The following is a 16,208-nucleotide window of genomic DNA, read 5'->3' on the forward strand; positions in this document are numbered from 1 at the left end:
GGGCCAATTTAATAGGTCACGTTTGACATTTGTCGGTTTTAGCTTCATAGTGAGGTAACCGCGATATCGATTTAAGTGAATGAATCGATTCGGACTTCAAACATAATATATGTGAATTGAATTCAGTTGCCATGAAAAAGTACTTATAGGTACTGTAATTTTATTTTAAAAATCATAAGTCGAAGCCCTGTCCCATTTTTATTTTCTATCGTAAATTTAAGGAACAAAATAAGATAAGTACATAATTTAACAAAACTATCAACATATTATTTTTATGGGTACATTCCCAGTGTTTAAAAAAAAGAAGGGTTCACTGATGCAACATTGTAACGATGTTTAGAACAGAAAAGTTTATGATGCTTAGAATGGTTTATTAGTGAAAGTAAATCATAAAATTATCTTCTTTTGTCACTATTACAATAACATTTTGAGTATGTCCAAATTTTTTTAAATTAAAATTAAATTTATATTAAAATATTACAACAGAGATGAAGAACATTTGAGAGAACTCTTTAACTTCACAAACATCAACAGATGAAAGAATTGAAGGAATATTTATGTTCAACTATAGGCAGAATGGTGAATGTTACACAGTGTGTAAAGTGGCCACTTAAACCAGCCATTGACAGGTCATAAGCCCTGTAGATGCCTAGACTTCCATATTACCTTCTCTCAAATGTTCTTCATCTCTGTTGTAATATTTTGATATAAACAGCTCCCCAGGGAGTTGAATCCAGTCCTTGTCTTTAAAAATTTGGACAAACTCAAAATATTGTTGATAAATTACCTGGTCCATGAAGAAGTATAGAAATTGAAAAAATAATATTTTCAGGCGTTGCCTAGTTTGTAGGTGAAATAATTCAATTAGATGAATCTCACCCGCATAAATAAAGGTTTCAGCTCTTTAACTTCACAAACATCAACAGATGAAAGAATTGAAGGAATATGGATGTTCAACTATAGGCAGAATGGTGAATGTTACACAGTGTGTAAAGTGGCCACTTAAACCAGCCATTGACAGGTCATAAGCCCTGTAGATGCCTAGACTTCTATATTACCTTCTCTCAAATGTTCTTCATCTCTGTTGTAATATTTTAATTATTACAATAAATATGTAATCGTAATTGAAAAAAGTTAAGCAATTGTGCAGTTCTAAATTCGAAAAATTAAATAATATTTTATTACCGCCCTTACAAGGTTACGTTGTTGAATTTTGATGAAGTGTCAAATGTGACCTATTAAATTGTCCCTATTATACATTATTACAATGGAATTCCATCAAGAATTTTCAATAAATAATTTTAATGAAATTATCCTTTGAGTTGGTGAAGCATAATTAGAAATCTCACAATTCTATTTTCCAAGTGTTTCCTAAATATCTCAGTAACTCCTTCAATGGAGATTTATAAGTTTGCTTCTTGTGCCCCCATTTGTTACAATTAAAAAAAGGAACAAGTATAATTATGAAATTTGTGTTTTTTCATTTGGCGATTTTTCGGCGTTTCTTAAAAGCAGCGAAAGATGTTGAATATTTGTAAATTTAGTATTACAGGCGTGTACGATATTTGTAGGTCCAACGTATAGCCTACCGGGTCGTAATCAATTCAAAGGGAACATAAATACCTGGCTGAATGACAAGATAGTCATCTACGCTGAAGTCAAGTTCTCTTACAATCATTTCAACTCCGTACCCTGATCCAAATCCAATGGTGTATTCATAATTAGTAGCCTGTGGAGGGTAAGGGTCTGGGAAGTTGTCAGATGTTACAGTTGTGTACTCTTCTGTATTTATGGGAACATCTATAACCCGAGAAACAACTCTCGGTTGTACAGATTTCTCAATTGGGATAACAGAGAGAATCGTAGGTTCTAAATCATCTTCTCCCTCTTCTGATATTGAAGTGTTTCTTTCTATTGTATCTTTACTCTTATTCTTTTCATTGGCATCGTTTTCGTATTCGTCTTCGTATTCAGAATCATAAAAATTTTCTCCAATTTTGGATTGGTTTTGTTGATTATTTTGTTCTTCTAAGTGTGTCACTTTCAAATTTTCTTTATCAGGTATGTTTGATTTATTAGCTGAAACTAAACAGATAGCGTTTTAACAGTTAAAAATGCCTTTGCCAAGTAAAACGGCTGCCAGAGATTTGAATTAGTTAATCTTTCTCCAAAGTAACTAGGAACAAAAGATGGTTGGTGGTCGATACTACTCAAGTAATTTTCAAGTAATTCACGCGCTACCATAGTCATTTTTATTGAAAATGGCATTGACTGTTTTTCATATTTATTTATGATATAATACACCCGTTTGGGTTAAACATATATAATATGTTTATAAAAAATGCTGGTTCCAGACTGCCGAAATTAGAGTTGGTAATGCCTGTTCCCATGAAATTAAAATTAGAAAAGGCGTACGGTAGGGTTGCATATTGTTGCCATTATTGTTCAATACGTACTCCGATATAGTCTTTAAAAAAGCCCCAGAAAACAGTTCGAAAGGAGTGAAAATTAACTGCACATGTATCAACAATATGATGCCGATGACACTATCATCTTGGCTGATAACATTTTTGAAATTCAAGAACTACCTAATAAGATAAATGATGCAGGAGATGAATTTAAGCATAAAAATAAAAAAAATACGAAGTAGATGGCATTTGGCAGAGCAGACTACTCTAGCATTACTTAACGGTTAGGAAACAAACTGTTGGAGATGGTGGACCAATTTAAATACCTCGGCAGTACTATTACAAAGTCTGTAGTTTTAATAATGACGATTTTTCAACAATATTTTAAGTTTGCCCAAATTTTCCTTGACAAGGACTGGATTAAACTCTTTAGGGAACTGTTAATATTAACATATTACAAAAAAGATGAAGAACATTTTAGAGAAGGTAATATAGAAGTCTAGGCATTTACAAGGCTTATGACATGTCTTTGGCTGGTTTAAGTAGCCACTTTACCCACTGTGTGACATTCACCATTCTGACCATATTTGAACATCTATACTCCTTCAATTCTTTCATCTGTTGATGTTTGTGAAGTTAAAAAGCTGAAACCTTGATTTATGCGGGTGAGTTTCATCTAATTGAATTATTTCACCTACATACTAGGCGACGCCTGAAAATCTTATTATTTTAATTTTTATACTTCTTCATGGACCAGGTGGATTTATCAGCAATATTCTGAGTTTCTCCAAATTTTTGTAGATAAGGACTGGATTCAACTGGTCCATGAAAGTCATGGTCCATAAAGAAGTACAGAAATTTAAAAAATAAGATTTTCAGGCGTTGCGCGTTGCCTAGTTTGTAGGTTAAATAATTCAATTAGATTAATTTCACTCGCATAAATAAAGGATTCAGCTCTTTTACTTCACAAACATCAACAGATGAAAGAATTGAAGGAATATAGATGTTCAAATATGAACAGCATGGTGAATGTTACACGGTGCGTAAAGTGGTCACTTAAACAAGCCAATGATAGGTCATAAGCCCTGCAGATGCCTAGACTTCTCCAAAATGTTCTCCGTCTCTGTTGTAATATGTTAATGACGATTTTGATAAGAATATCAAGAAAAAATCCTCGGATAAGTTTTGCTTTGTTTTATTTGCCAACGAGCTCTTCCGCCTAAATTGGCATCTTCAGGACTATAGTCCTTAAAATGTTACATGATTAAAATGACAGTTGTCAGAAAAAGTGACGACATAACTTTGTAGTAACGTCAAAGGAGTTATTTATATTGACACAGAAAAAATCATTTGTATCTGGCGTGTTAATTGATTTTTTTATTACAATGCTTGAAACATAAATCAACGTTAATATGTAAAATCAGCTTTAAAACTAAAATAAACCTAATTATTAACGACGTTCTTACAAGGTTACATCATTTTGCAAAAAAGTTAGAGATGGGACAAATTGATCGAATAAAAAAATAATTCATTTGATGTTGTTCATGAAAAAAGTATAAATGTCTCATATTTTGGTGAATAATTGTGTCAAACACACTAAAATAGGCTTGTTTTTTGCGTTTTTTTTTTCAATTTTAGAAAACAGAGTCTCACGATTGCATGAAATAACTGATTAAATCGATTTGATCAGTGATCAGTAATTTCCCATCTCTAATGAAATTAGTTTGATAGCTGTCATTCTAATCAAGCTATATTTTAAGGACTATAGTACATAGTTTAAACAATTTTCAACATTTACATGGTTTTTGGGGGATAAGAACATTGGGTAAGTATTTTATTTAAGGACAACTAGTTTGTAAAACAGTTCACATTTGTATTTGAAAAGATTCTTGTTTGACCAAAATCGATATTAAGCTATGTTTATTATAAAACAAAGTAAAATTTTAACAAACAATTTTTATTGATATTTTTATCAAATTCAAAAAATGTTTTAACAATGAGTCACGAAAGTTTTAAATAGTGCTTATCACGCGCTGAAGTATAAATTATATTACGGAAACAATAACGTACCAAATACATTTAAAATCACGGCTGAAAAAACACAAAACAAAACTATTTTCATTTTTCACTGTGGGCGCAATTTGCGCAGAAGATTATCACTACTTCTCACAATCACAGATTTCATTGAATAATTGAAACTTTATCAAAACCTAGCGAAATTTAATATTACTCAATTTATTGTCTCGAAAATTTGACACATAAAGTGTATTTGAAATGATATTCTGATACCATATCATGAGATTAAAGCGTTATATCGGAAAATTGATAAGACCTGAGTAATAATATTATTGTAGGATTTCTAATGAAATAATATATTATATTACTCGTATGTTACTTTTTCCAATAACTTGATATATTTTAATAAATTTATTTATTCATGTATTTATTCATATTTTTCTCTTACAAACTATAATTAATAATAGAAATAATGTGACCTCACTGGTGCCCGTGCCGAGAATACTCAACAATATACTTTTTTGAAATATTTTACATTTGAGAATAAACAAAGAAGACTCACTTAATAAACAAAGATATTTTAGATGGATATTTAGTAGTTTCCTAGAAAAACGGTTTTAAATAGTGTTGATAACACCCTTTTCCTAGGAAACCACACTCTAGTCACCGTTACGACGGTTATCCACCGCATCACCGTTTATTACGGCCGTTAAAATACGGGCACCGCTGTCCTAGGAAACCCTAGCTTAAAATCCCTTTGTCCAAAAGTGGTATTAGTTTGTATTTGTGAGATACTTGTTTTCAATGTTATGGATTTGGTGATCAAGATGGCCAACACAACAGGCGCATTCCGTCCATAGATACTTCAAGAGATGCGGCGCATCTCTTGAAAATTAAAAAATAATATGAATTTTACAAAAAAAAACATAAATAAAAAATAAAGCCTTCAAAATATGTATTCCTAAAATTCTCACTGAGAACGTTCGGGTGCACGCGATTCAAACAATATCATCAGTATACACACTTAGCCACATATGCGTATTTCCTATATCATCGTACGAACTGAATATCTAGGTATCTTGTTTTTGATAGTATTTGTTGTATACGCGGGATGCTGCTTGTCGAGTTGCATCTAGTTCTCATAGCAATTGTCAAAATTTTCGCGCATGCGCTTTAGGTTCATAAGGTTTTAGATTTCTCTATCGAGACTCGGAGAGATAAGTATCTCAGTATTCCTCTATTACACATTTACGTATCGACTGAAATAATTTGTTATTAAACAATAAGTACTTATAAGGCACAAAAAAAGCATTTTATCGGAAATCGGAGATAAATTATAATCACAGTATACCAATGTTTCGCATTGTTACGTATGAAGAAAAAAGTAAATAATTTACGCCCGTCGCGGAGTCAGTCACGTAGTCCAGGACTAGCTACTTAGTAGCTCTTGGGAAGTTAGCGCGGGTGCATGTTTCGTCCGAGTCGTTAGCGATACCCAATGGTTTTTTATGTTTTCAGCAGTTATATTTGAAATATTATCATCTTTGAATTAAAGACATTCCCTATAAATATTCCATTTTTCCCTTTATAAATCTCTTATTTTTTAATGTGTAGTGACTACACAGCACCGTAACGCGCGGGTGTTTTTAGGACAGTAAGGGAAAGGTTAATGTGAAAAGAAATTTGGCTCTTAGAAGAAATTTTAATTGTTGTACTGCTGATCTTTGGCTCTTTTGACTTATGAGTTTGCCAACCACTGCCTTGAAGTATTGATAATTGGGGGCTTTGCCCTATGTAAAATACTGTTTTTTATTTATTTTTGATAAATGCCGAATTTTGGCTCTGAAACTGAGACCCGTGCAAATATAAATAAACAAATCAAAAATAATTTTACATAATCATCATCATCATTACCTTTCCGCACCTTATGGCGCATAGAGCACTGCATTAGAACACCAATCGCAGCGTATCTTGGTCATATTTGATTTTGTTACATGAAGGTAACATGATCAGTTTTACGCTTCAGATACCAGTCCAGAGACTATGAAATATTCTTGAGTGAAAACATCCATTTAAACAAATATTTTAAATTAACCATTAGATCAATCACAAATAACTATAGACGTGCTTAAAAATATGGTAAGCATTTGAGCAATCACAATGAACAATAATTAACATGCTTAAGTTAACGCAGTCAACGCGTGTGTAATCCGCAAGTCAATGCTCGTGTCGGTTTGTTTTATGTCTTACACGTTAATAAAAACAGTTCACTGGTGAAAAATCGGCGTTAACTATAAAAAAATAATACAATATATTTCTTTTTTAAAATAGTAAGGAGTATATAAGACAAAAAAGTGAAAATTAAATCATAATTACTACGGCGACTGCTTTTCTTGACATTTGGCTCGCCAACCGCCGCGCCGGCTAAATGCAATGAATATCATGATAAATAAATAAATAAAAAAAGCAGTTTTGGAATATTTTCCATATTTACACCGGTGGAATTCAAATATGACATTTAATATTAAGTGAACACGGATGTTCCATTGTGATCGCGAACACAATAAACAATCATGGTGAGAAATTGTCATCATGTCACGTATTAGCACGTCGATAGTTATTTGTGATTGAGCTACATGTCGGGAATCGAACCCGAGACCTCTTGCATAGTAGGCAAACGCACTGATCATTAGACCAAGAGGCCGATATTTATATTTATATTATTATTGAATCAGTTTGTGTTGCATATTGAAGTGGGTTTTGTAAATAATAAGACCACATTAAAAAAAATATTTATTGTAAAAATGTGAAAAACAAACGTACACAATAATACAATGTAGAAATTCCAAAAATAATTGACATACAAATACAATTTCAACAAAAAAATAAATTATAATTAAACAATAAACTATAAACATTTATTTAATCAAGTCAACAAAAATACATGATTTTATTGTTTTATTAGTACATGGTTAAAAATACACAATAGTTTAAATTTTAATATAATATTTATTATCTTTAGCCTATGATAATTTTATTAATGGCACTTAAGACCGTTTATTATTGTTTTTATGAATAAAAATATTAATGTTTAAAGCACACCATGGTAACTATGGCAAAAGAATTATATATATTTTTTTAAATACCGATACCATTGAACAAAAATGTATTTTCCTAAGGAAAATGGTGCATTATTTGAATAAAACACCATAAAAAATGAAAAAATCATTTGTAAAACCAGTAATTATAAAAGCTGTAATTATTTATTTGCCAATCCACCTTCACCTAATATATTTAAAGAAATCATTAACTCAACTTAGCAAATAGGGAAACAATATAACTTAAAAAATGAAAATAAATAAGGGTCTATGAAATACTGCCGAGTAATTTTTTTAAAAATTGAAGTCTAAGTGTTAATAATAGCATCATAAAAATTATTTTTTTTATTATAATTTTGAGTTCCCGCGAAAACGCTTAATTGCATTAACCACGCTTCTACTACGTTACAATTTATTTAAATTTTTACCGTCGTTTGTGACCGTTTAAATGGACCGTCATCTTTGTATATAAAATTCCTCTGTACGTGTGATGTCGTCAAACTCCACCTAAACGGCTAAACCTATTTACGTGCGGTTTTCAGAGAAATGTAGATTTTTGCGCTGCGCGTGTTCGTAGATATTAAAATCTTCAATCTAATATGTAAAAGATAAGTAAGGGTCATTAATATGTTATTCATAGATCTACCAGGGTTGCATTCGAGGAGAATGCGTTTACAAAAACAATGGAAAGATGTAGTTTTTTTGTATATAAAAAGTTTGTTTTTGAATGTTTACAAAAAACATATATTTTTTGTGGATCTCGATCAGATTTTTTCCTCAAATTCGTTAAAATTTCTACTCATTTATTTCTTTTTATTGGATTTTTGGTAACACTAAAATAATATTAATATATACACATTAAAAAAAATCGTATTCCTAGATAAGTACACCCCTCTGTTGGTGAGAAGACCGGCGTTTGACGTTTGTAAAAAGAATGCCATATTTGAAAAAAAAAAAAATATTTTTGGAATTCAACCATAAACAAGTACCTACTTAAATTCAATATTAACAATTTTTAGTTTTGGAATTAAATCACAAACAAGTACCCAGGTATCTACTTATCAATTAAAAATCTTTTTCCAAGCTAATAGCAGGCAAGCCAATGCGCAACGTTTGGGCAGGACAACGTCTGACGGGTCCGCTAGTATATTATATTATTCTTCCGGTCACGAATCTTGACGTGACGATTGTCATGGCCAGTCTTGTCGCGTTTTCGCGGAGGCGTACTTTTGAAATATTTTATTTTTAAAATTATGAATGAAACCATACACAATTGTCGGCCTCGTGGTGTAATGGTCAGTGCGTTGGTTTACCATACAAGAGGTCTCGGGTTCGATTCCCGACATGGTTGAAATGAAATATTTATTTAAAAGGGTGTTTTCACACTAAAATATTTCATAATACCTGGACTGGGACCTGAAGCGTAAGACTGCATCATCTTACCTTCATGTGAAAAAAATGAACAAGATACGCTGCGATTGGTGTACCAATGCAGTGCCCTATGCGCCATTAGGTGCGGAAAGGGAATGATGATGATGATGAATGAAATTGTTTTTCCACAATATCCATATTGATTTTGAAAATACAGTCAATTTTACTAAATACATTTCACATATTTTTATTGGTATTCGTAGTATGTGATATTTCCCTATTCAAAATATAGTTTTTATATGGAAAATACAAAAATAATAAAAACAATATTGATAATTAACAACGTTACAAACAAATGTGTCCATCACTATTAAAATTTTATAATAATATAATGATTGAACTGACAATTCAAATTAATTGTTAAATATGATTGAATGACTATTACAATTTTTCATCTGCATTCGTTTCCTATTGAAATTACTTGGTATTAAAAAAAATGGCGTAGTTTGTACCAATGACAACTTCGATGATATACATAGTAATTAAATTGACATGTTACATCCGCGAATAAAATGACATTTAGCCATGCTTGTCTTTAATGATTTTGATAAAATTATAAATAAAGTTATCAATAAAACTTCTTGGTTTAACAAAATAAATAAAACAACTTTGTTTTTAACCACTAACTTTTTATTGTTATTTTTCCACCGACCGGTTTCAAAGCAAACAAGTTTCTTCGTCGAGGTGTACGTAACTAATGAATTAATTCATATTTTGTTTTTATCATGTTTACTAAATACTACACGTGGACCCAATAAATCAAGTCTTATTTAGGAAAATAAGGATACAAGGGTAGTAATTTGATATCAATATTTTCTAAGCTAGACAGGAGAGGACTAAGAGAAATATTGTTTATTTGGTTATTAATTGTTTTTTTCTTATTATGAATCGCTTTTTTAATTTCTAAGATTTCTAAGTTGTCAAATTTTAATATTTTATTTTCATTTAATTTTCATCATCAGAAAATAATCATAACTTCAATAAAGACACTGGATGAAAAGTACTTGAAGTTGAAAATGTAAGTAGTGAATAATGTCAAAAAAGCAGTAAAATATAATATATTATTGACTCGAAGGATGAGCCGGTGTTTTGTTATATATTTTTCGCATTTAACTCTTGTTTACATAAAGATCATATATATTTTATAAGGTAATAAAATTATTATCTCATTGCCCCCTTTTTGCTTTTAATGTCCCCCTACTTTCACCAGAGCTAGCATTGCCCCCCTTTTGCTTCCAATGTCCCCCTGCTTCCCTCAGGGCCAGCATTGCCCTCTTGGTTTATTTTAGCGTACCCTGGGGTGCTATTCTGAACCACTCTCGTGGCACGAGAAAACAGTTTTTTTGTGTATTTTGTATGTAAATACACGAGATAATACGGCCGCAAGGGCGTTTGGAATACTAGTCCTGGGGGGCGGATCATCCCACTTTGGGAACCTGTGGTCTACAGTTCTGTTGAAATTGCTTCGTATTTTAAGAATGGATAATACAAAATAATACGTTTGTTTATAAACCATAAACGATTTATTTTGAAATGTTATGATTTTGAAAAAGTTAATAAATTATCATTATAAGCTAGAGAAATGAACAAGAATTATAATTTTATTTAATAATAATAATTGACTCATTTACAAGAACAAATACTTTTTTAGTATTTTTTTATAAATTACCTTAGAACCAATTTTTATAAACATTCCATACATATAATATTATATGTATTTATGTTAATTTATTAAAAAAGATTATAAACACAGTACCTTACCGACTTTTCTGTGTCTATCGGTTTCGAGACGTACCCGTCTCTTCGTCAGGATCTTAATTACACAAACCTGCAAAACTTACTATTCACCTTCACCACAGATGTTGCACAGCTATATGAAACCAACACGACATGCATTTTAATAAGCAACCCTTACATGCACTGATTGGGTTATGAAAATAAATTAATTATGTTATGGGAGGAATAGTTGAAAAAGAGGAAGGGTGTGAAGGGAGGGGCGTGAGTTTAATAGGTATAGGGTGATTAATAATAGGTTTACCAACTATATTGTAATTCTTGTCCTTCAGTTTACGTTGAAAGAACATCAAGAAATTTTGATATTTGTGTTATAGAACACATGAGGTGTCTTCACAATAACAATTTCACCGAATTGGCAAATCACCTAATTGATTTTAATCATGACTTAAAAAAAGATACAAGAGTTAAAATCTTACTTAGAAATAATAAAGAGTTAAAAGTAAATAATATGGAACAATTTCACATTAGAAAAGCTTTAAAAAATAATGTTCCTTTGATCAATAATCAAAAAACCTCTCAATATAGTCCATCATACGATGTTCGATTGCAATTGCCACCCTATACCTATTAATCTCACGCCCTTCCCTACATCCTCTCCCTCTTTTTTCAACTATTTTTCCCACAACATAAAATATTTTCACAACCCAATCAGTGCATGTCAGGGTTGCTTTTTATATTTTTGTGTAACAACTATGGTGAAGGTGTACAGTGGGTTTTGCATGTTAATTTAATTGGTGTCCTGTCGAAGAGATGGGGTTCGTCTCGAAACCGGTAGACAAAGAAAAGTCAGTAAGTGGTTTTTAACAAATATTCAATAACAATTAGTAAAATGTTTGACCACAAAGTTAATGCTTTTAATATTTACAATAAACTAATATATTTTATAATTTTTCCTTCTACTAAAACTTAATTTTCGAGAAAATCGTAAAATTTTAATGTTAACTTAATTAAGATATCTTAAATAATCTCAGATTTTTACAAGCATAAGTTAAAAATAAAAAAAAGGTTTTAATTAATACTAGAATTGTAATACTATAGCAAATAATTTTTTGAAGATTTTCTTAGCTAAGTAATTTAAATGTGGGTTAATGTTATTAAATTAAATTCATCGAAATTTAACAAAATGAATATATTTTAGTCGTGTTATATTGAGTAATTAAAAATCGGCAAAAACCATAGTCTTAATAAAACTTTGCAACATTTTGTGAATAACAACTTTTTTTTCAAAATTTTAAGATGAACACTAACAGTATAACAAAATGGTAAAGGTTGTATAAAAGTCATTCAAATGAAAATTTTATGCTCTTAAAGATATTGCATTTGCTTTTACGTAACATCTTCTTCTTCTCTTAGTGTCCTGTCAGGTATCCCCAACGTTGGTAATCACTTTAGCGAAAGTACCCAGAAAATCTGCTCCGCAGTCCTGCTAGTCCAGTCATTTGTCTTCTTACAGCCCCTCGGTGACCCTCAATCTTTCCCTTCAAAATTAAATGAAGCAAGTCGTAGTTTTCTCCACGCATTATATGCCCCAGATACGAAATTATACGAACTTTTATGGTGGTTAAGTGTTCTCTGTTCGTTCTATCTCGATTTAAGACTTCTGAGTTCGTTATCAGGTCTGTCCAGGATATCTTAAGCATTTTGAGATGCAATATTTCAAAAGCCTCCAGCCTGTTCATAGTGTTCACCTTCAGAGTTCAAGTCTCACAACCATTCAACTGTTTAGATCACACATAACTCTTTACCAATCTTTGCCTTATATTCAAGTTTAGTTTATCATTGCAGAAGAGGGATTTCATTTAATTGAAAGCAGCTCTTGCTGCCTCAATTCTGCGTTTGATTTCTATATATGAGTCTAGGGTCTCTGTTAGAATACTGCCAACACACTGAAACTTGTTCACCTTTCCAAAATCCTTTGATTTGAGAGAAAATACGGAGTAATCAAGTCGGCCAATGTTATCAATTTTGTGTTACCAACATTTATTGTTAAACCCAGTTGTTCGCCAAATGCATCCAGACTATTTGACAGCTCCTGAATATCGGTAATGGTATCCGCCAGCAAAACAGTGTCGTCGTCGGACCTGATATTGTTGATAACAACTCCAAGGATCTTCGGGCCTCTTTCATCGTTGTTCAGCGCTTTCTTAAAAACATTGTCAGAATACAAGTTGAAAAGCATGGGAGACATGATACAACCTTGTCGTACTCTCGGCCGTATGGGTATTGCATCTGTTATTTCGTTTCTGCGTCTGATTTCAGCTGTTTTGTACCAGTATAGATTTTGGATAAATTTTGGTGTCTATATTACACTCCTTGAACATTTCCATCAAATTATAATGTTTTACCCTGTAAAATGCCTTTTCATAATCTATGAAACATGCGAAAATCTACGAAAATAACCTAACATGTATAATTTTATTTGATTACTAGCCTTTAAAATGGAATGTCATGTAGACGAAAGTGAGCATTTTCGATAGCCTCCCTTTGTTCGCACCGTGAGAATAAATATGCCAAAGCTACTCGCGATATTTGCGTAGTGTACGATGAAGATGCTTTAAATAATTGACTAATTTGTTGTCAAATAATAGAAAAAAATTGACATAACTTATGTTTACACTTAATTTAGATAAATTGTGTCCGTTTTTTCTAAATAAAGAGGACACGACAAAAAATATACAACACATGAGTCAATAATGTTTTCTCATTTATTCCAACGATTACACGCGAGCAGAAGAAGTGTCGAAAATGCTCCTTTCCGCCTACTTGACATTCCATTCGAGGCTTTGTAATAAAATAAAATTTGTACCTTAAAGCTGAAAGGCTGGAAGTCACATTTTTTGCAAAATTGAGATGAATGTCATTTTGTTCATATACTCAGATTCTATAATGCTAAAAGCATTGGAGTCCTCCGGTATACCACTTCTAAAATAACTTGTTCTTAAACACCGGTAGTGCAGTAAATTATTACTCTGAGTATCAACTCATGTTTTCAACAAAATTCAACAGTTTGCTGATATTAAAGCAGTGGATACCGAATCAATTCCACAATTTTTGTAACAAACTACCTCAGATGCAGCGAGGGATTTTGCGCAAGATTAAGTCTTACTGTCACAATCAAGCATACTTAACCATTATGTCATTTTTTTGTCGTTAATTTTATTATTTTACTTGGTTCTTTTTCACATACTGTTTAGTTTCAATTACTGTCTTATTGCTGTTAATATCATGTCATTAAATATGTATTTACCTGTCATTTTCACAAATAATTCATGTTTTAAATAATGCCACGTAATTTAATCTTTTTGCCTTAAGAGAGTTTTATAATACATTGATTTTCATTCAATATTCTACATATCTTTTTTTTTGTAAAGTCCGAGGAGGAATTAGGGCGTGAGCCGGGGCGGTTAGAACAAAAAACCTCGAAGTCGCATAGCCATTTGATAGTCCATACTTTAAATGTTTTTTTTTAAATATTCTTATTTTAAATAGGCTTTTGAGCCTATAAATCCAAAAAAAACAGCAAAACATTGTGTATTTACTTACGAGAGATACATTTGAAACAGTTTTACAACTTCAAACCGCTCTCCTGAACAATTTACCAAATGTGACTTCCAGCATTTCAGCTTTAAGGTAAAGAAATAATTTGTGTAACGTCAAAGCAAACACAGCATAACCGTTATCATTTTGTTTTATTTTTTTGCTCATTTTAAAATTTAAAAAAAGTTACAAAACTTTTGTTAAGACCTAATATTTAAAAAATAAAAACGAACAAATAAAATTAGGTAGTACTAAAAAAATCCCACTACGTGTGGATTGTTAATAAAGATTAATCATTAATTTAGCTATATAAAAAAACGATTCAAAGGTGCCCTTTATTTATTTGGTACAAATTATCATCTACGCGATTATTATTATATAAACTTAAAATTTTAAGAAAAAATGTCTTTGTTGCAAGTAAAAATGTCATTTCTGTTCCTTAAATTTAGGTAACTTTTCTCAAATAGACCTAGTTTCGGTACCTTTTTAATACGTTTTATGGCAGTGCGAAATTCTCGACTTGGTAACTGGACAATCAGTTCTTAATTACACATTATAATGGATAATGCCTATCTCGACAGAGGCGGAGATTTTGTTTAGAGAAGAGAATGTTGGCTTTTACAGGAATTTCGACCTGGCATCAACTGCTTGAATGAATCACTTAACATTAATTGTGGAGAAATAAAAATTAAATGATATTTAGACCCACAAATTTGTATCGCTTGTCTTTCATTTCTATTATAAAATACAATAAACTTCAGACACTGTATACCATGTTGCATTATCTGAATTTTCGAACTTCTTTTTTAGGTTTGTAATAATATATTTTATGCTGATCTGTGCTGCCAGTATGAGTTAATGGTTTTTCCGTGTTTTTAGCAATTAGATTAAAAATATTACCACTTTTGACTTTAAATTAAGATAATTGAAGCGTTTTCTAATGAATATTCAATTTTTCTGATTTAACTCTCGTGTGGCTATGATGTCACCCTAGTCTAAATACGCTACAAGACTTGATATGCAATATCTCTCTAATTTTTTTAAATGATGAAGTTGTATTTTTAGTGATCTTTAAATATATATTTTCACACTAGATGTGGAAAGTAAAATTTGTTATAAAACAAAAATATTTAACCTGGCTATCTGAAGAATGATGTCCTCAAATACAGCAATACATCTGTATTAGAGAGAGCACGAAGATAAAAAACATAACAAGAAAGACAGAGACTGTTCTGTTCTATAGCCGGTGTTGTGTGAAGCAAATTTAGTCCGTTGTTGATAGTGATGGGGGACGTACGCGTAAATTATGAGCGGCGAATTTAAGATATTTTTGTTGTTGCTTTAACAGGGCTAAATTATATGTTTATTTTTATAAATTATGGAAAAATAAGGTCTCCATGCTTTTTTTTTCTTTTTCTTTAGAATATTCCGTCTTTTGCTTGTGGTAAATAACCGCGCGCAAAGGTATTATTTACCAGTCTTTAAAGAGTTAAGGTATTATTTTTTTGCATGTGTAATGACTACGCGGCACCGTAACGCGCGGATGTTTTTGGCACAGTAAGGGAAAGGTTTAAAATAAGGCAGCCGCCGTGGCGCAGTTGGTTAGACAGCTATTTGTGAAACTGACGTCGTGGGTTCGATTTCAGCCTGATGCAAGAAGGAAATGCCTTGCCATGCCTTTGTGGGATTTTTTTGTTTACTATTTTTACTATTAATATGTATTTCATTGCTATGTAATTATCTTTTATTTTTTGAATACTCCGTTTTACCACTTATGTTTATTGTAAAAAAAATATTTAAAAAAACCTAGAATTATTTTTTTCTCAAATAGTCTGGATGTTGTGGTGTTTTATTTTAAGCTCGCTTCCACATCCTCTCTTTTACACTAAAATAGAGGTTTAGCGGGTTATTCCTTTTTAAA

The 16,208-nt window shown here is 31.4% G+C and overlaps 1 protein-coding gene across 1 annotated transcript in view; it reads right to left on the reverse strand.

Moving 5' to 3' along the window:
* The window catches only part of LOC148276689 (uncharacterized), a 36,271-nt gene extending 31,560 nt beyond the window's left edge, over nucleotides 1-4,711 (reverse strand). The window contains exons 1-2 of the mRNA XM_088233940.1: nucleotides 4,479-4,711; nucleotides 1,624-2,085 (exon numbers count right to left, since the gene is read on the reverse strand). Of these exons, the coding sequence (XP_088090066.1) occupies nucleotides 1,624-2,085; nucleotides 4,479-4,530 (514 nt within the window). The 5' untranslated portion in view covers nucleotides 4,531-4,711. The remainder of the gene's footprint in view (nucleotides 1-1,623; nucleotides 2,086-4,478) is intronic.
* Between the last annotated feature and the right edge of the window lie 11,497 nt (nucleotides 4,712-16,208).

This window comes from Micrasema longulum, unplaced genomic scaffold (genome assembly GCF_059751315.1).
Source record: "Micrasema longulum isolate JH-2025_06_02 unplaced genomic scaffold, ASM5975131v1 h1tg001164l, whole genome shotgun sequence".
Classification (NCBI taxonomy): Eukaryota; Metazoa; Arthropoda; class Insecta; order Trichoptera; family Brachycentridae; genus Micrasema; species Micrasema longulum.